This window comes from Opisthocomus hoazin, chromosome 1 (assembly GCF_030867145.1).
Source record: "Opisthocomus hoazin isolate bOpiHoa1 chromosome 1, bOpiHoa1.hap1, whole genome shotgun sequence".
Taxonomy (NCBI): domain Eukaryota; kingdom Metazoa; phylum Chordata; class Aves; order Opisthocomiformes; family Opisthocomidae; genus Opisthocomus; species Opisthocomus hoazin.
In genome coordinates, this window is record NC_134414.1 from 32,079,991 (window position 1) to 32,100,890 (window position 20,900).

The following is a 20,900-nucleotide window of genomic DNA, read 5'->3' on the forward strand; positions in this document are numbered from 1 at the left end:
TGCTAGATTTCCACCAGTACAGATGAGTCAAGCTCATTATGATTCCACTGAATGGAGGCAAGAACACCCTAAAATGTGGTCTACAAACCCCATTAATGGATTGCTTTATATACAGTATACATGAATAACCAATGACACCTTGCACTTGAAAATCAAGAAAAGCTTTGACAGAATTTGAGGTGGCACAAGATACTGAACTAGCAGGGGTTTTGTGGATCACTCAGTCCAGGCCACTGCCTTAACAATGTGGTTCCAACACTAGTAAACTTAATCTAAAAAGCAGTAAGATTTCTGGCCTCACTATTCTTGTTGAATGCCACCACACTGATGGCTAAAAATTCTTCTGATTTCTGGGCTGTATTTGTCATGGCCATCCTGTGCCCGTTTGCTCCTATGTCAGCACCATCTTTCATCAGCAGTGGCCCTGCTCTGCTGTTCATCTCCTGATGTGTATAGACAGTATTCTTATTCCCTGTCAGCCTTTGTTGTACTAGGCTAAACAACCCGGCTGTTTTAGTCTCTTCTCATCAGATAGTTTTGCCATTCCTGTGATTGTGTTGATTTCTTTTTCTACGGTCTACAATGCAAATTAGGCTTTTTCAAGCACGGATGATCAAAGCTGTTCCAGATAAGCTCTCACTAGTGCTCTGTATAATGGCATGCATGCTTCTAATTTCCACCCCATTCCTCAGCTTATCTTAGGATCATATCACATGGAGAGGGTAGGAAGGTCATCGTTATGATGTGATCAACTCCCATACCAAAATCTTTTTTCCACTCTATTGTTGCTAACCAATGTCTTTCATTTCTACCAGAAATCCCTGTCACTAGTTTCTATTACCTTATACTTTATGCTACAAAATTTCATCTCACTTCTATTGTTCTAGTCCTCAAGGTCATTAAATTCTCCCTGTGTGATATTCCAGTCCTCCTCTACATTATCGTTAAGCATTATGTATGCTTCTTTTCAAGAGGATAATGGACATACATTAAATCTTCTTCCACATACGTTTCTCCATTTCTCATACGCAAAATGAATTTCAGATCTTTGACTTCAATGCCAAATTCTTACTGTACAATGTCAATTCTTACTGTACAACATGCAGATGTAGAATAAAAACACACAGAGAAAAAGCAACATAGTTTCTCTGGGATCACTTTTTAATAGGAACACATTTTTTATGCTACCAAATATATTCAGTTCTTGATACCATTCCAGGAAATGACAAATGTTCGAGGTTACTCCTGAATCAAAGGCAAACCATGATGCACTGTAGAGTTGCATCATAGCTGTAGGATTTGGATTTTTTTATAGAAGTGAGAATTCTGTGTTGTTATTTGGAACAATTTATAAAATCCATGTCTGAAATAATTGCTTAGATACCCATGCAGGTATCCCAAAGGTAACCTTGCAACTTAAATAGGACTAAATAATAATATTTTTGTCTAACGTCAATTTTTCATCCAATAAGTATAGAGAAGTAAACCCTTTTTTTGTTCCAAATAGAAGTTCTTGATTGTGTTTATGTAAAACCAACAAAGAAGCATTAATATAAAATAATCTATAACTATAGCATCTTATATTGTCTACCAGGCTGCTTTACTGCGTGACACTGTGTGTGTTTCCAGACTGTGTACTGTCTACATGCTAGCATATTTTATGGAATAATGTGAACAATGTTAGTGGAAAGGCTTTTGGTAGCATAGTATGTAGATCAAGGAGTATCACATGTAAAAGTGAATTGTGGCAACTATGAACATTTGCCATAATGAACTCCTTAATTAGTATAGTATTTAGTCAGTGCAGGCAGTAAATTTGCGGTTTCATAGCATTACTAAAAGTTTTGTCTGCCATTTGGAAATGTAAAGCAGCTGTAAGGTAATGGACATTCAGCCCCTTGAAGTGCCACTGGATGAAATCATCAACAGTTTGGTTTTTACACAGCTTGCAAAGTTCTTTGAATGTTGAGGTTTTTTAATAGTGCAAAACACTCTTTAAAAGCTTGTAAGGTAATCACTCCAGGGAAGTGTTCAAATGTACAAATTTACCTATGCAATTTCTATTGGAAGTAAATGGGAGTTCAACACCATTTATACCTTTGAAAAGTTTCCCTCTGGGAGATGATCTCAATGCCTTTCCTTCTGTGTCTTTCTAAGAAAATCCAGAATGTTCTGAAAGGATCTGGATTGCACATTTCTAATCAGAGAGATATGAATGAAAAAGTATTTGTAACAAAGCATACATGCAAAGTCTCTTCAGAAAGATTTGGATCCATGTATCATGTAAGATCTATCTTAGGAGGTGACAGTTTATTAACATTGTTCTTCTTGCCTTTTATCATCAAAATACATAGAGGGAATAAGTAATTACCTGACTGATAATACAGTGCTATTGTTTTGTACAATATGTGCATAAAGAGTCTACTTTTAAATCTGTATCAACTTGCATACTATTTTGAGTTCTTCCAGGCAGTGATAAACAGTGTTATTTCCATGTTTGCATGCAGTACGTTAGCTACTACCCATGCACAAAGGAAGAAACAGTTTCAGTGATGAACAAGTATAGTCCAAGGACTCAGTCTTGCAGTGACGTCTGAGCAAATTCAGGGTCTTCCTGAAGAGCTTCTTACAGGATAGTACCATAACAGTGTAAGCAAAAGAGTTGGTTAAGGCATAAGGATAGAGCAAATGCAAAATGATATTTGAAAAATTTCTAAAGCCTTCATTTGTAGCTACGTTGTTTATGTGCTTAAAAAACCTGAACAAAAATGATGACTTAAAATTGAGGGATTTATGTTTTGTCAGAACGCATATTCATTTTGAAATACGAAATGGAACTTGAAGGAGTGTAAGCTCGGCTGAAATCCATTGAAATGTGATATTACACACTTCATCTGTAATTAGCAAAATGAGAGAATTTAATTCAGTCTCAATATTTATTTCAAGTTCTGTCTTCTCTTTCTGTTACATTAGGATTATATGTACAGTGCTGCCCTTCGTGACCCATAACCTAAATACATAATTTTCTTTTCTATAGGTTCTCAACCTAGTACAGTCCTATGTCACGCTGAGAGTTCCCTTGTACGTCTCTTATGTTTTCCACTCTCCGGTGGGTGTAGGAGGCTGGCAGCATTTCGACCTGCAGTCAGAGCTCCGGCTGACTTTCGTGTATGACACTGCCATCCTGTGGAAGGATGGGGTTGGGAGCCCACCTGAAGCAGAGCTCCAAGGTGGGTGTTGGATTTCTTTGCTTCAAATTTACGTTCTGTAACTAAGAGTAAAATTTGCATGCAGTAGGATGATTTTTTCAATCATTCTAATACTAAAAAAAAAAAAAAGAGTCTATCATTTATTATCAGTTGCAAACAATCTGTCATTTCCTAGCACTCGCAGTTCTTTGCTGGGGTGTTTATGAAATCCAGGTCAAGCTGACATCAGTTCTTGTATTACAAAGAAAGATAACTGTCTCCATATGTTTAAAATACACATACAAAAATTAGCACATTTATTTCTACTCAGAAAATTCTTTCAATATAGTGGCATACAGGTGTCTGTGAAAGATTAAAATGTATAGTTAAACCTATGTGTTGTTCTGTTCATTTATGCAAATATCCCAGCATTAAGCTTCAGGTGTTCCACACCTGTCTCAACATAAGGTAGAATACAGACACCAGCTATATATATGCGTGTACATTTACACAGCTTCAGGACTCGAGTGAACGTAAAACCATTTGTTGTTTCTGCTGACTCTGTATATGAACAGCAGAAGTCACTGTGATGCGATTTCTGTCCTCATGTTAAGAGCAGGAAATGAGGAGTGACAAGGGGAATCTACACTGCATGAAGAACGAAGCACATGTCATGACATGCCCAAAGAATAAGATGCATGCCATGATTCATATGATGTACTAGTCACCAAATAACAACCATATCTAAGCCTCAGTCTCAGCAGTTATGTGGCGTATCTATACCACCATTTTCCTATCATTGATGCTATAATTTTTTATTTCTCTGCTTAAGAAGCTGATGGCCAGGTCAGTGGAGATGCTGAACATGAGCAGTTCCCATTGAAAACAGCCAGTACAAATCACGTGATAAACACAGTGGGGTAGTGGAGGGTAGACCCCCAACATATCCCGATCTGATTTGGGCAGTATTTTCTCACTCCACAGCCTTGAGTAATGACCATCTGTTTTCTGGGCAGGGAGGGGTTCACTAGCTTCCAGTTTATTTCCATATCTCTGGATACATGGAACTGTTCTACGTAAATTCTACCTAAAACTGTGAAGCAGTCAAGGTCTTCTAAAGACATAATTCATACATATATATGTATTTCTAATGTACCAATAAATGTCATTACTACAGGTGATTTTGTACAGGTGGTATACTTTCACAGGGTTAGGTCTACAAAACATTCATGGAGGAACAGTCCTGCTTCCTTCTTGCCCCTGGCAGGCAGAATGATAGCACATCATTGGCTCTCTGTAAAGGAGCATTGAAGGAAACAAACTCTTAAGCTTTGCAGAACTCTAGAGAAAAAGGGACTTGGCTGCAAGCTACAGCAATAAACTGCTTCTGACTTATACACAAGATCTTGTAATCTGAAATTAGGAAACATTAGGCTGGTGTTTTGGGCCAGGTTCATGCCAGAAATCGACAGCAACGCAAAGCCTGTTAAAATGAGTTTCGCAGATTCACAGGCAGACTGCCATGAAAGCCACAACCAACTGCTACAACTAAATGCTGCATTGGTAGGAGTCAGCTTGAACACCTGGTGAAAACAAAAGTACTCATTCGTCTACAGACCACCCTGGCAGCTGACCATGCTGTTGCCTGAACACAAGCACAGACTGGGCTGTGGACTTTCCTCAGTCTACTAGAGCAGCTGTGTGGGTCCATGATAATATGTAAAATCATGACTTTGCAGGGAAGTGCTGTATGTGCTTTGGAAAGCTGAAGCACTGTGAAAACTCTAGGCCCCACTGTGTAAATTCTTGTTTGAGAAGAACCTTGAGTCAACCCAAAAGGTCCGCTCCCAAACAGCTGACATGACAATGGGAAATGAAAGAGTGGGGCTGGTGTTTCAGAGGAGTGTGATTTATTTGTTATCTGCAAGTGGAAAAAACCATGTGAATTGGCTTCTGTTGCCAGGTTCCCTGTACCCAACCAGCATGCGTATTAGTGAAGAGGGGCGCTTGGTTGTCAACTTCAAGACTGAAGCCCGGTTTCATGGTCTGTTTGTGATGTCCCATCCTGGTAAGCTTAATCTACACTTTAGCACTATTATAAAAACAAAGATACCCCTCCCAAATTTTATACTATTCATTTTTTCTTATTTCTGCTACTGATACCAGATTTTTTTTATGTACTGTACTCTTCAGACAAGGATTTTTCCTCTACTAGGGATTTCTTTCACTTGTCATTGGATGACTGTATTCAGATTATCAGATTTCATGAAATATGCATGAATCTGATGGAAGGCAGATAGTTCCACTTAATCAAAGCCTGAATTGTGAAGGATGAAGATCTAGGCCATTCTGTCCACTAGGATCTATAAATACATGTTTTTAATCTAAAAACTATGATTAGCTGTTTACTTATGTTGCCCTAGGAACTTACACAACATTAAAATTTCTTTTATAACTTGAAGCCTTTCTAGGTTATTAAGACATTTTTCAGAGAGTAAGAAAAGCTCTTGTATGAGCATTGTATCACTCTGTTAATAAAAAGTTCTCACTGCCATTTAATTAGTCATTGCTAAGGACATGATCCTGCATTTAATCTGTTTAAACCCTACTGCCTTTATTCAGAATAATCACAGGTGTAAGACTCTGTCTATAGACATAGACTGAACATGAATGCTGGCCATGGAAAAGATTATCTAACTAAATTAATTCTGCTGAACAATAATAAGGGAAAAAATCATTTTAAGAAATGTATTTTAAGTTTTATTAACCTATAAAACTCCTTCATAGTGCTTCTGCTTTTTCTCAGCTGTCCTCTAGCATGTTAAGTTTTGCATATCAGGCAGAGCTGAAAGAGTTACACTGCTAAGAGAAATTACTTCGTGTTCCCTGGGCTGACATTCCAAGTTTAAAACAGAATGGAATGTAGATCTTTGCCACTCCACTCTCACTGTTTTGCCAGTCTGTTCAATTTAATCTTCATACAGTTCTGGTTGTGTAGCCCTAAAGCAACTGTTTAATACACACTTGACCAAGAAGCAAGGGGGCCCAGCTGTATTAACTGTAACTGGTTTTGTTAGTTTAAGTTAATAAAACCCAGTTCTCTGTAAAGGTATTAACATCAACCATGTTATCTTCATTTAAGAATTATTGGGAATGTGTTTCAGGCTCTGGGTTTTTGCAGTGAAGCACTAATGGTGACAAATCTGTCTCTTGGCATGTTTCTAGCTTCATCTCTAACTTCCATGGTTATGTCAGCTGATCACCCGGGCCTGACATTTAGCCTCAGCCTCATCCGAAGCGAGCCAACGTACAACCAGCCAGTACAGCAGTGGAGCTTTGTTTCGGATTTTGCGGTAAAACCTCAGCCTTCACTGTATTTTCTCTTCCTCCAGCCTGTTTGTTAGGATGTTGGCAGAGCAGCATTCTGTCTCTCTGCAGGTTCGAGACTATTCTGGAACATACACCGTGAAGTTGATAGCTTGTACCACTGCTCCACATCAGGAGTACAGCCTTCCAGTGATCTGCAATCCCAGAGAGCCGATCACCTTTGATCTGGATATCCGATTCCAGCAGGTACTTTCACAGTGATACCTTTATTGTGTTTTCTTTTAATTTTAATTCCCAAATTGCCTTTGTCGGTCTTTTAATGATAGTGTTAAAAACTGATTTACTTGCTTATCAACAAACCAGTTCCAAAATTGGTGGGACAGCACATACTCCTCTCCTGTTATTTAACCAGCTTCACCCAACTGGGAGCACAAATGGTTTTTTGTCCTCAATGCAAGGTCAATCTTTGATATCCAGTAGGAAGCTCATTGACATTGGTTTGGGTGATAGGTACAGTGATAGGAGCTAACCTTTGGGAATTCTTTACTTACCTGTTGGCTTTAGTATGAAGTATTTTTATCAGATAATTAGAAAAATATAAAACTATTATCAGAAGGTTTTCATCTGACACAAAGATCAGAGCTAGGTCTCTGGTATTAAAAGTGGGACCTCCAGAGGAAGATTCATTCAGTCCTAAGGTAGGACTTCCTTCACTGCCTAGAGAGGAAGTGTAGATAGCCAACACTGGTAAAATCCTTAGCTTGAAGACTCATGAGAGTGAGTGAGACAAACCCCACGCATAGCAATATGGATCATATGGTAATGGGGGAACAAACAGCATACCTTTCACAAAGCCCAGCTGTAAAACTCTGTAGCTGTGAACAAAATATGGAGAAATAGACTCTAGTGTAAAAAGCATTGATTGAAAAATGTCTGGGTGTCATGTTGGATAGTTAACAGAATATAAACTGCCACTTTTCAGTGTTATCAAAAGGGCTAGCATGATCTTGGGATGTGTAAGGAAGAAGTTTTATCATTTCTGGTTTTTGAGCCAATACAACTAATACCGGAACAGTGTGGCTGTGATTTCATGCTCATTAATAGTATAGACGTATGCTATTAGATCATGTTGCAGTATAAATCCAATCCAGTTCAGTCAGGGATACACAATCGCTTTTCTGTTGGATTAGCCAGAGTACACAAGGGAATGTATGCCATCTTTATGCTTTCATTTGGTGTTATGCCAGCTATGAGAGAATCGATGATTCCTGATACAGCGATAAGTCCTGGTGAAGCAAAGAGGTGATACATGAACTGACATGAAACCTGCCTTCTGAGAGTTAACCCAGCAAAACTTTTAAAAAAAGTTTGAATGGAGGGAGGTATGGAGACTTTATACTAGTTCAGCACTTTGGCTTTTGTTTGGCATTTCTAATCTTCCAGGAACTCCAAAGCAATTCGTAGCAGTGCTGAACAACAGCTTGTGTCTGGTCCTCATATGGATAAGATAATGTTGATAATTTGAAGAAAATTCAAAAGACCTGCAAAAATCATTGCAAAATTGACAAAATAGCCTGGGGAGAGACCTAACCCTTACCTGGCAGAAACCTGTGTCTAAGAACTATGACTAAGACTGAGAAGTACCTTGGAAATAATAAATGGGTACTACAGCGGTCATTATATTAGATAAAGCTTTAATAATACAATATATGGAAGTTTCAGGTACATCAAGTCAAAAAAGGGATATGATGCAAAACTGCAACAGTGTCATAATCACCAAGCACTATGGCCAGTTAGTCCCTTATCCCCAGCAATTTTCAAATGAAGATCACCTCTCTTTCTTGAGATACTCATACTGAAAGGAATTCAGGAAATTCTGTGGCCCATGATATTATTCCCTTTGATGATAGAAAGACTATGTGGACTTAAAGCAGGTCCAAAAAAGCAGCAGTAAGCAGCAGTACAGTAGCACAAATTCACTAGGCAATATCTAGCACTTTACCTCTAAGATTTCTATATGTTCTGTAAAATTGAATGACAGCTAGTATCCATGTTTTAAATGTAAGAAAAAAAAGGCAGAGAACTGAGCATGAAAGGTCAGACTGTGATGCTGGTCCTTAGTCTAGGCAACACCCGATACCTTGCACGGGTTCATTGCATCCAGCTCTGGGGTCCCTAGCACAGGAAAGACATGGACCTGTTGGAGCGGGTCCAAAGGAGGGCCATAAAAATGGTCAGAGGCCTGGAACAGCTCTCCTATGCGGAAAGGCTGAGAGAGTTCGGGCTGTTCAGCCTGGAGAAGAGAAGGCTCCAGGGAGACCTAATTTCAGCCTCTCAATATGTAACAGTGGCTTATAAGAAAGACTGAGAGAGACTTTTTACCAAGGCCTGTAATGACAGGTCAAGGGGCAACTGAAGGAGGGCAGATTTGGATTGGACATATGGAAGAAATTTTTTAGGATGAGGGTGGTGAGGCACTGACACAGGTTGCCCAGAGGAGCTGTGGATGCCCCCTCCCTGGAAGTGTTCAAGGCCAGGGTGGATGGGGCTTTGAGCAGGCTGATCTAGTGGAAGATGTCCCTGCCCATGGCAGGGGGGTTAGGCTAGATGATCTTTCAGGTCCCTTCCAACCCAACCCTTTCCATCAGTCTGTGAAGTCAGTGAGTGCAGGTGTCACAACTAGACCAAAATGACTTTCCCTGTAAAGTCTAATGATGAAATGATGGGACAGGAATTGTTTTCTCCCAGTTCTTAGTCTAGTGCCCCAGATGCTGGACTGAATTATGTTCTTAGGCTTTTTAATATGAGACTTTTCATTTTCTTTGAAACTTTTTATTCTAATTTGCTTCACAATTGTTTTCACTGTTCCTGAATGAGGGGCCATTTTAAGAATAAAATTCCAAGAATACAATATATTTGGTGTCTCCCCTCTGGAGACTGTGGTTCAACATTTTCTTCTTTAACATGTATCTGCCCATCTCTTTTTTCCTTTCCCTGTGGCCCATGAAGAGGGAAGCAGGTAGCCTGGATCACTAGTGAGTATTGTATTACCACTATCTCACTCTGGGATTTCCTGTTCACGCACAGCATTCAGCCTCCAAGGTCTGCATTATCGCAGTCCTTTCAGCGTCTCCTTTCTTTAAATGTGCATGACTATTTCCTTACAGAAGCACTTTCATAATTAGGTTACTTGCTGCCCTGGAATGGATCAGTCTCATGAGCTCTTTGCTGCTTGAGGTGCCAAGTATCTCTTGGTCCCATGGAGGTGAGGATGTCTACCAGGAGTGATCTGCATTGTCCCCAAATCATCCATATGCAGAGCTGATGGGCATGGCAAATAGGCAGAATAAAGCGACAGTACTACTCTCACCCAGCAGATCCTCACAGATTATTTTTCTAAGAACTCTTGTTTAAAATGCCTCAAATGCATATGAAAATAATTACATTTAAACTACTTTCATAAATTACAGCTATGTGTCAGCCACTGGAAGCACTGAGACTTACATGTAAAACAGGAATAACAACAATAACTTAAAATAGTATGCATAAGAGACATATTCACAACTATATGCATAGTATTTACCCAGACCATTGCTCTGACCATTGTTGTAAACTGTGTGGCTGAAGTCTAGTGCCTTTAGATGAGTACACACTTCTTGTTTCCTATTCAGTGGACATTTACTCTGCCCAGTAAGACCCTAATGAGGCCATACTTGATTCTGTTTCAGAACCACAGCTGGAAACCAGTTGTGTCCATCAGGTATTTGAAGCTGTGGGACTGCAATCCAACAGCCTGAATCCCAGACATTTAGAAGGAAGCATTCCAAAGAGAATGGAAATTATTTTTTAAATTATTATTTCTGTGAAAAGGCTATGGGAGTAGGATTCCTCTTTCTGAAGAGTAGCAGTGGGTTTATGAAAATATTTCAGCTACACATTCTTCTTGCCATATCCTGTTGCTTTGATAGTTTTGGGACTCTTTTGTGAAAAAGGGATTTGAAGACAAATAAATGTGTCAGCTGTATAACTTGCAGCAATAGTTTCTATTGATATTGTTATATCTCCTTCCATCAGCCCCTTGTCCGTGAGCCAGCAAGACTGTTTTCTTTTCTGTTTTCCTTCCTTCCTTTCCACACACATACACATATTTATTTAATGCATAAAAATACATTAACATTTCTTTGTCTAGTGGCTTCTTGTTCTTTTCTCTTTTTTTTTTTTTTTTTAATGTGTGTGTCTTCCAGATTGTTTCCTCAAGTGCACTGCATCTTTTTGAACTTTGGGCTCTCCCCAGTTCTTCTGTTCACTGTTTTTCTTCTCTTTTATTATGCCATGTACCTCTATAGTTTGCCTTCTAACTGAAGTTATATGGCCCAATGAGAACTGCTGCTGATAGTATTGATTTATTTTATTCTTGTAATGTAATCAAGGAAGATCCATAGATAACTGCTATATAAAATTTATAAAGATAAATATTAGCATAATTAGATGCTCAAATTCTTCGGTGCATTTTCATGTGCGTGATCTGATATCCTGCAGCACAGCAGAAGAACTGGTAATTACAGATAAATCCTCACAAATGTATACTTTCAAATAATTGGCAAAGGATCAGAAGCAGAGGTGCAACTTGGGTGTAAGACTGAAAATGGAATAGAGAAAACAGGCTGTGATGAGTCAGAGGGAGACAAGTTATTGAGGGAAATATTTTCCTCACGTTATCCCCACACATCAGTTGCCTTGGGCACCTCCTTGGCTGGGATTTGGAAAAAATGTGGTGGTAAGAAACTAACCTAGAATCCTATCAAATATCACAGAGCCAGATGACCCGAAGGTTGTATGCATGTAAAATATATAGCAATGTATGTCTAGTACAAAGAAGCCTTTTTGGTTAAACTGTATTATTGCATGTAGATGTGCAGAGCTGCTACATAATATACACTTGGAGTAGATCATGCTGTTTTTTAAGAGCAATTAAAGAATGCTTCTTGAAGATGCTTATGCTGTTGTGTTTTAGGTCAGTGACCCAGTGGCTGCTGAGTTCAGCTTGAACACCCAGATGTTCCTTCTCTCCAAAAAAACACTGTGGCTATCTGATGGCTCAATGGGCTTTGGGCAAGAAAGTGATGTTGCTTTCTCAGAAGGTATAATTATGCACAGATCATGCATGTTTAAGATGTGTTTCACACTACCAGGATCCTGTTTCAGTCAAAACAAGATAGGAGTAAGGGTCTGGGCTTGCTGCTTTTGTTCTTTTGCATTTGCCTTTCCTACCTGGCAGTTTATATCAGAGCTGTTGGCCAATCTGCACTGAAACTGTTATGTCTGAGGGTTACAGTACTGGTGCCATTTCTCATAAGCTGAGCACTTTATAAACATTGGCTGATACTAAGAACATTCCGAGTTGATAAGTGAACATTGCACAGTTTTTTGTTGTGGGTGAGTGTACTGGATCTGGCTGGGATGGAGTTAACTTTCTCAATAGCAGCCACTATGGTGCCATGCTTTGCATCTGTGGCTAAAACAGTGTTGATAACATGCCAGTGTTTTGGCTATTGCTGAACGGCGCTTGCACAGCATCAAGGCTTTCTCCCTCCCCCCTGCCCTCCACTGTGTGGGCTGGGAGTGGGAAGACTGAATCAACTGATACATCTGTCAGTGGACCTAAGCAGTCACTCCATTCCTCTGCTTTTCTCGTGTGCCTCTTTTGTCTATTTATTAGAGTGCCAGCACCTTGAATACATGACTGTCTGTAGTGTTGTATTTAGACAGTCTCTTGAACAGCAGGTACCTGATCTCTCTCTCTCAAAATGTACAGTTGCTCCAAATGGTTGTAAAAGCAACACAACATTTCTCCTTTCGTTCTCCAGATTCTCAACCTTCCTAACCGCTTCCTGTCACATCTATCTGACCACTGCACATAGTATACTTTTCTTGCCTGGATAGCAATGGCCCAGGTTATTTGTACAGGCTTGGCAAGCATGTCTTATCTTAAAACATTATCAAACAGCTGAAATGCAGTTACACAGTAGAGAGACAGAGTCTCAGAAAATATCTCTGTGACTTTTTCATAATGTTCACTTCACTTGTATAGTATGCCAGTCTGATCAAGTATAAATAAACTCTTATGCAGCCTGAACAAGATTCAACTGACATAAAAAGAACATCTCTTCAACAAAGTGCATTGTCAGGAGGCCAAAACCTACTCCGTGGTCTGGTGCACAGTGAGTTTGTTTAACTCACTTTTCGAATTAAGAGCCCAGTATAGCCCAGAATTTAAAGCAACACCTGAACTGGTTCAGCTTCTAGCAATATTAAGTGGCCTCCTATTGCTATTATGTGGCCCAGAGTGCATGGAGGAGTGTACATTCTGATCATGGCCTTTGGCAACTCCCTATGGTGGAAGCTGGGTTCCTCAAGTAGACTTTGGATATAGTTGTAGGCAGACTGAGAATCAGCAGCTCAGACCTTTGACGTGACCAGAAACTGCAGTCGCATTACATTGCACTGAGCTTCTTGACTAGGCTTACTGACTTAGTCTCAGTACTGTGCCACATGTCCCAGTGTAACGGGATGTGACCTGTGTGCACTGTTTACAGGTGATATCATATACGGTCGGGTGATGGTGGATCCAGTGCAGAATTTGGGTGATTCCTTCTACTGTAGCATCGAGAAGGTTTTCCTGTGCACAGGAGCTGATGGATATGTACCCAAATATAATCCATCCAACACTGAATACGGGTGCCTTGCTGATTCTCCATCCCTTCTGTACAGGTTTAAGATCGTGGTAAGTGTTCTAATTGTGGGAAGATGCACTTTTTTTTTTCTAACTTCTTTTTTTATCCAAAACTGACTGTTCTTTAAAATGTTCTCAACGGCACCAAATTTTTGACTTGAACTCCAGGCTGACATGAACTGATGAAGTAGGTAGTATCTTACCTTTCTCCCTTCTAATTCAATTCTTAATCTTTCTGGGGGTTCTCATCATTTAGAGTTTGACCTAAGTTAGAATCCCAAGATAGGCTTTTTTTCTTCACTGTCTATATACATTGACTATAGGAGGAGTCTTAGGAGACAAATTGACAAATTAAGGACTGGAATTTTTTTCATCTTTAGCCTTCCAAAATTTAGTGTATGATTTAAAGCTAGTCATTCAGGTTGTCTCGGTAGTCAATAGGGAAAGACTGATACCTCTAGAGATGGCTTAGAATATTTGAGATTATTTGTCTTCTGAAAATAATTATAGAGTAAGCCTAGATCACTACAGACCTGATGCCCAGCTTTTAGAGAGTGAACTTTAAGATGATTGTCTAATTATCTAAACTAATTTATATGAATGTCTGTTAACAGAAATTAAAGATACCTTCTTTAAACTAGGAAATAGACTTTTTACTTTTATTTCAGACCACATTTATGTATCTTCTTTATTTTAGAAGTGTAGCTATGGTTGTTGTCTAGTGTTTCCCCCTCGTATTTTTACCAAAAACTCTTCAGGCAAGAGATTAAATAGAACTTCGTACAAGTCAGACGTGACCACAATTGCTTCTCATGTCTTTTCTCATGATATTACACTGGATTGCAAAAAATAGCATGTATAAATTGCACAATTTGTACATTGCATGTAAATATTGGAACTGTTTTTCCTAGAAGAAAAGAATCTGTGTTTTACAAACTTTTTTTCCCCTCCATGACCGTGTAGGACAAAGCTCAGCCAGAGACGCAAGCCACAAGCTTTGGAAATGTGCTTTTTAATGCAAAGCTTGCAATAGATGATCCTGAAGCAATTCCGTTAGTTAAACAGCCGGGCTCTGATGGATTTAAAGTAGACTCAACTCCTCTATTTCAGGTATGATTTCTGTAGCTTTTTAGAAAGAAGACTGAACAAAGAAAGAAATACTTGCACAAGAAATGTTAAGAGTAAGTCATATTGAAACCAATGGAAAGATTTATTCTGATTCCAGTGACATTCAAACAGCATTATAAATACTTCAAAATTTCTAGATATAAAATATAGAGTACTTATTAAAACATTCCTGTGAGGTTACTGTGCTTTTCTCTTGCCTAATTCCAGAGTCTAACCAGAAATTATGGAAATTACTCTTACGCATTTCTTCTAATAACTTGTTAAGTTTCATGTTAAAGTGTTATTTTATTGCTTCTTTTCTCACTTTTCAAAGACAAAAAATAAAACAAACATAAGCATTTATAGTGAAATTTATAAAAATCTAATTGGTACCATTTTCTCTGCAATTCTCTCCTCACAAACTTGCACATTGTGGAAAACTTAAGCACTAGAAAGTCTAGAAATTGACATCTGAAGGGTGCAAGTACTGCTTAATTTAATATAATCATTCAGCTGTGTGTGTTCATCCCTTTGATCTATCTAACCCAGCCAGGAGTTTTCTACTAAGAGTAAAAAAGATGCCAAGGCTAGGTTTCTTCATCTACACCTAATAGCCATAAGTCTGGCCATGGAGGGGAATAGAGACTACCCCCTCTTAAAATTTTGGCAGAAAACCTGACTCCTCTGGGGCACACTGGCACATAGTGTGGGTTATCTGTGCATGAGTTTGAAAGTACTTGTCCAGGCAATGAACCCAGAACAGGGATAGATTTCCTCTGTGTATAGTGCTGTCCAGATTGTATATGCATGTGTGTTTAAATACAAAAAATTGTGTTTTTCTAGGTGTCTTTGGGTAGGGAGTGGTACGTCCATACAATCTACACTGTACGTTCAAAAGAGAATGCTAACCGCGGAATCGGCAAAAGAAGCCTGGAGCACCAGTACCACTCGCTCTTTAATGGTGGGAGCCCAGGAGCATCCACACAGAGACGTCAGAAGAGGGGAGCTGCGCCGGCTCCTGAACTTGCAAAAGACATTGGAGTGGAAAACAACCGAGGAACAAACATACAGCACATAGCACTAGATCGCGCCAGCAAGAAACAGGTTCCTCAAAGGGAGGTTGTGGTCAGTGGCGTTCTCCCCAGGGAACTGAATAACCAAAGCGCAGGAGTCAGCATAGTCACAGTCATTGGTGGAGCTGCTGCCGTTTTGCTTGCCATCTGCTTGATTGCAATCATCATTTTGCTGCTAAAACGGAAACAAAATTCTGAGAAGAAGGAAGCTGCAAAGGAGTCGGGCAGCAATGAACCAATGATGCTACCATATAACTACACCAGTGACAGCTCAGAGGTTTGATTCCAAGACCTCAGGATTCAAACCAGCATCTCCAGAGTGCATCGAAAAAAACTTGAACTTTGTTAGCAGCAAATCATGGTGACTCATGAGGAAAAAAAAAGTTCATATGCTTCTAGGTGTACTTGAAATTTTTTGTTCTGAACTCTTGCTGCCATTATCAACCATAGACGAATCCACACTGAATCTCCCACTTTGCACGAAAGGTAATCCTGACGTCCCTGTGTCATGCACTAATCTTAAGCAGCAATTCAAGGAACCATATTGTAAGGGAGAGATTTTTGTTTTGTTTTCGCATTTTCTGACGTTTAAAAATGTAGAAGAAACTATCTAAAGGTGCTATATATTCTGTCTGCAGTAAGAGAGGAGATCTGTTTCTTTGGAAACACAGAATACTTGAGAGGAGGAATCCTTACACTCTTCAGTTACATTTTGTACTGTTTCTGACAAAGAACTCAATGTCTACAATTAGTCTGAAAGGTGATGAAACGCCTCAGGCATGAATCTTCCTTCCTATAAGCTTTTGACTTCACTTAAGCTATACCAGTGATTTTTTTTTTCTTTTTACTTGTGTGTAACTGAACTTTTTCAAAAGACAGCTAGGTTAGACAGCGTAACATTATAATCAGTTGTGTGTCACAGGATGCAATACATACTTTTTATTCAGCTATTTAATCTGAGAATTTTTTTTCCTTATTTATATTTAGATAAAGCCAAAGAACACAACAAATCCAGAAATAAATTTGTTTTTCACAGACACTGGATGCTTCTGTCCTCTTAAATTTATAATGGATTGTGGAAGGGCTGTAAGGTAAATCATATTTGTTAGTGCATATCCACTGCTGGGAAATGCAAGGCTTAGTATTTCAGTACCTAGAGAAGATGATAGAGTTAGATTCAAAATGCAGAGGACAAGGTTCTGCCTTAACTGAACCTAGGAATCATGATACTGAATCCAGCATGTGATTGTCTGTTGCCGTATTAAATGGCAGCAAAGTGAAAATAACATTTGATTGAATCAAGTAGTATTTATTACTGTATAATCATAGCACATCTTGACAAATGTGCTGGGTCATTGTTGGGTATTTTATAACAAGGGACTACTTTTGCAAGAGTACTACTAATTTTCTCTCAGTGTTCTTGATGTAGGTAACATGACAGGATGATGCTCCATGGGAGGTTGGATCAGCAGTGCCCCATGTCAGTTCTTATCCAGGCAGGACCTGTGCTGTCCCAAAGACATCCTGCCAAATGCAAATGCTTGGCCATAAAAAATACGTAACCTTCAGGACAGATTGTCCCATTTGTCACACTAGCGTTATACATGAATAACTTTTTTCAAGTCAATGGTGTTAAATTATATAAATGATATAAAATCTGAATCAGGCTGTTGAGACTGTTGCTAAAATACCTGTTTCCTTCCACCGTCTTGGGGTGGTGGGTGCAGGCAGCCCCCAAAATTGTCTTCAGCTGCAATACACTTGGCATTTGGTATTCTGGGGACCACGCTGCAGAGATCTGAGTTAGCTGAACAGGATCTAACTTGAAAGCAGCCTGGCTGCCAGCACACAATCCTGCCTCTGAACTCAAAAATTTATACAAAAGGCTTCCTGGCCTGGCTGCGGTGCTCTGTCCAGACAGACAGACCTGACCTCGTAATTCTGCACAATCGTCCTCTGAGCCATAATGGTTCAGAAACATTGAGGTCTACTAGCCTGGGAATATCTATGTGATGATTCATGGTTTTGCGTGAATGTGCCCACAGAGGGACTCATGATGATATTTCTTGCTCTGGATTTATATTGTTATGACTTCACTCATTTAGTGAGATTTCATCAGTTTTTCAGCAAATCAATCAGGTCAGAATCTGTCCAACTTTTTCTAGGTTTTCTGAAGACTGTGATTCAGACTGCTTAATTGAAGGATGTTTGCAGCAACCCAAGGGTCAAACTCCGTTACTAAAATCATGCAGTCATCTTTTATTTTAATTAATCTGTGTTCTAGCCTGAAACAATTATCCTCAAGATGTGCCCGGTGCATTAGACCTTTTCCCTAGTCACCTGACACTAATTTAGTCTTTCAGTGAAGTTCCTGGTTTTGTGATCCACGTATTATGTGTGCAAGATTGATCAAAGACTTAACTCACAGATGCTTTTTATATTTAGTTTAAGTTCACAACTAAGTTACAAACGTAACCTAAGATCAAATTTGCCTTTGTGCCTATATGTGAAATCCCTAGGATAATGAGAAATGCAGAATTTGTCTCCTAGAACCTGCATGTTTGGATAATAGCAGTCCATGATTCTACAGTAAAATGAGACACATGTAAATAATAAAACATTTGAATATTTATAAAATGCCTGTTTTGTATAAGCAGAGCTGATCTTTTTAAATATATATATAAATAAAATACAGAAATTAGGTGTTTATCGGTAGGGCTATTTTTCTGCTTTTGAATTTTAACAGACTGAAATATCATTAAAGTTTCTTGCAGGCAAAATCTTTTTTTAATTATTAATTCTTTTTATAAAATCACATCAAAACCCAAGTGTTCTACAAGCCAAATATTTAGCCTGAAATTGCTTTGAAAAATGTCTGATTACAACTCTGTAAATTGTTTAGGTTGATGGGGATTGTCAAACTAGTGTTTTTCTAACAATATATAAAATAATAGTGTAAACTGTTGATAACAAAGAAAAACGCAAAGTAAACACTGAAAAGCTGTACAAGCGTGAGTGAGATTCATGAGTCAAATATCAAAGTCCTCTGCCTGGGAAAAAAATCCCAATGTTTTCAATAAGGCCTGCCAGATTTGTTCCATTCTTAAGAAACTGGATTTCTTACAACTCAGTGAACTATAAATACTTCTGTAACAGCATGCCTTTTTTATTATGGCTTAAGGTTTTAGATTTCAGCGAGATGGTTTGGAGGCTTATTAACCTTTTCCCTTTCACTTGACTATTGGCCTGGTCTATACTAACCTGAGTAAGTGCCTCATTCCCAGTTATGTGCACAAATATGTTAATATTTATCTATCCATGCAATAAACTGAGTATATTTTATATATATATTTAATCTATTTCCAGATTATGTAGTCAATCCTCTTTTCCCTGGAGATGCTTATTCTGCTAGCAGTAATACCATTTGTTAAACCCTTTATACAATAATTACTGTGTCTAAATTTGTTATAAAGCTGTCAAAAATCTTTCCATGCATATTTATTTGGAACAATCTTTTGCTTATGCCTATGGCTGTGATATTTGGCATTTGTATCAGGAAAAAAAATAAAACTACTTCTGGTTTGGTCACTGATCTAAAATTTGTGTGTAAATATCACACTGTGGAGAGGGGTCAGTAACGCAGTGTTAAGAAAAGCTAATTTGTCACATTGATGGAAGAACGTAAACTTACCCCTGTGTTTGCAGTAAATCTCACTGCTTTGTTCCCAAAGTGATTGTTTTCTGGTCACAAAGTGGTTAGCGCAGGGGTTGTTTTTTAATCATTGTGGTGGCACTCATGTTTCGGAGAGGGATTTTTCTTTCAATTCCAGAACTCCAGAGATCTCTAGATATCTGCAAGTCCTTTGCAGGCTGGGTTGCCAGGCTGGGTGCTGGCAGGGGTTATTGCACTGTGCTCACTGACAAGTGAAGGTGAGCCTGCAGCAAGCAGTTCCCTTGTTCCTGCAGCGCTGATGCTGCTGTCAGTCGTTTCTTGTGCCAGCTCATTAGTCTTCTTTCCCAGTGGCAAATGTATCAGGTTAGAAATATATGAGATGTAGACACTTACGGTGAATCTGTTATATATATGATCATATATTAAGATGCAGAATGATAAAGCAGCTCTAAACCTCTCCCCTCTCGCCCCACCCTTTGTACACCAGCCGGCACTGGCCTCTGGTTTCTGTGTGAACTGAAGTAAGCACCCACCTCCTTCACTGTCGGAAGGGCTGTACTTCATGGCTGGGTACGCAAGTAGCGCTTACTCTGTATTTACCAACTGCTGTAAGGATATATTTCCCATAAGGAGAGATTTAATAGGTAAGACTCTCTTCCACTCTTCAGCCTCAGAAAGAAATACCCAAAGGAGGGTATTACAGAGGTACATTAAATCTTGACTGTTACAGAGAAGGTGAGTAGGGAACAAGGATTCACTATTTCTTACAATATTTCAGAGAGGTTCCACCCAACAAAATTTGCTGGCTACAAGGATGAAGCAAAGTAGGTGATACCTAATCATCTGACCCAAACTTAAAATAGCAAAACTCGTGACTGAAGGATGATGTGTATGCCAAACTAAAAAAGGAGTGAAATTCATGGAAGAAAAGTCCATTAAAATCAGCTCTTTCAACCGCTAGTTCAAAAAGCCCAGACTAGAAAAAGCTGGGAGGATTCAGGAGGAGGGTCAAGCTGTTCATCTTGTCTTTCCTTTCTCTTCCCTACAACTCCACCACTGGGCACTGCCAGAGACATGTCACTCAACCCAGAAGAGCCACGCTCACGCCTTAGCAGCTGTACATACAGCTGCCAGTCCCAGGCTTTGAACTGATAATATAAAGTACAAAAACCATAATGTGGGTGTTTTTTTCTTGGGGTGAGAGAGAATGAAAGTTTCCATTTGTCAGCACCCGCGGTCTCTAACAGCTGTCTCACCTGCACCTCACCTCTGGCTAGACCTCCTGCTGAGGACTGCTTGAAGCAGCAGCACGAGCCCACAGCCTTTTCCTGGTGCACATGCTGGGAAGGCAAATGGTCTGGACGGAGCGAGGTAAAGCATCTGGGGAGAGGAAAGCGGAGGCAGAGGTAAAACATACCGCTGATGATTTTATCTACCTTATAAACATGCGCTATTTATTCTCTGCTGTTTGCAACAGAAGATTAAAAGGATATTTATTGGGTTACGAAGTGTCTTTTTCACTGATGTTTTTTTCCCCTATGTTTCTAATGGCACCAAAATGATCCTGACAAGAAAGAAACATAAATACCAGATACTTTAAACGTAGTAGCTCATGGAGATGTGTCTGGACTTGTTTTCCATTTCTTGGCAAGTAACCTGGATTCCAGTGCAGCAAGCTACACTGGGCTCCCCCAGGGACTGGTCCAAAACATTGTCTCGTCCACGTAACAGCGGCTGGAGCAAGATCTGACTAATTGTTCAGAGCAACACAAGCCTCTGTCTTTGGGGACAAAATGATG

General features: G+C 39.3%; 1 protein-coding gene across 1 annotated transcript in view; it reads left to right on the forward strand.

Moving 5' to 3' along the window:
• The window catches only part of FREM2 (FRAS1 related extracellular matrix 2), a 143,468-nt gene extending 124,488 nt beyond the window's left edge, over nucleotides 1-18,980 (forward strand). Inside the window, exons 17-24 of the mRNA XM_075420795.1 lie at nucleotides 3,038-3,230; nucleotides 5,152-5,256; nucleotides 6,414-6,541; nucleotides 6,627-6,761; nucleotides 11,530-11,656; nucleotides 13,112-13,299; nucleotides 14,212-14,358; nucleotides 15,199-18,980. Of these exons, the coding sequence (XP_075276910.1) occupies nucleotides 3,038-3,230; nucleotides 5,152-5,256; nucleotides 6,414-6,541; nucleotides 6,627-6,761; nucleotides 11,530-11,656; nucleotides 13,112-13,299; nucleotides 14,212-14,358; nucleotides 15,199-15,711 (1,536 nt within the window). The 3' untranslated portion in view covers nucleotides 15,712-18,980. The remainder of the gene's footprint in view (nucleotides 1-3,037; nucleotides 3,231-5,151; nucleotides 5,257-6,413; nucleotides 6,542-6,626; nucleotides 6,762-11,529; nucleotides 11,657-13,111; nucleotides 13,300-14,211; nucleotides 14,359-15,198) is intronic.
• The last annotated feature ends 1,920 nt before the right edge of the window (nucleotides 18,981-20,900 follow it).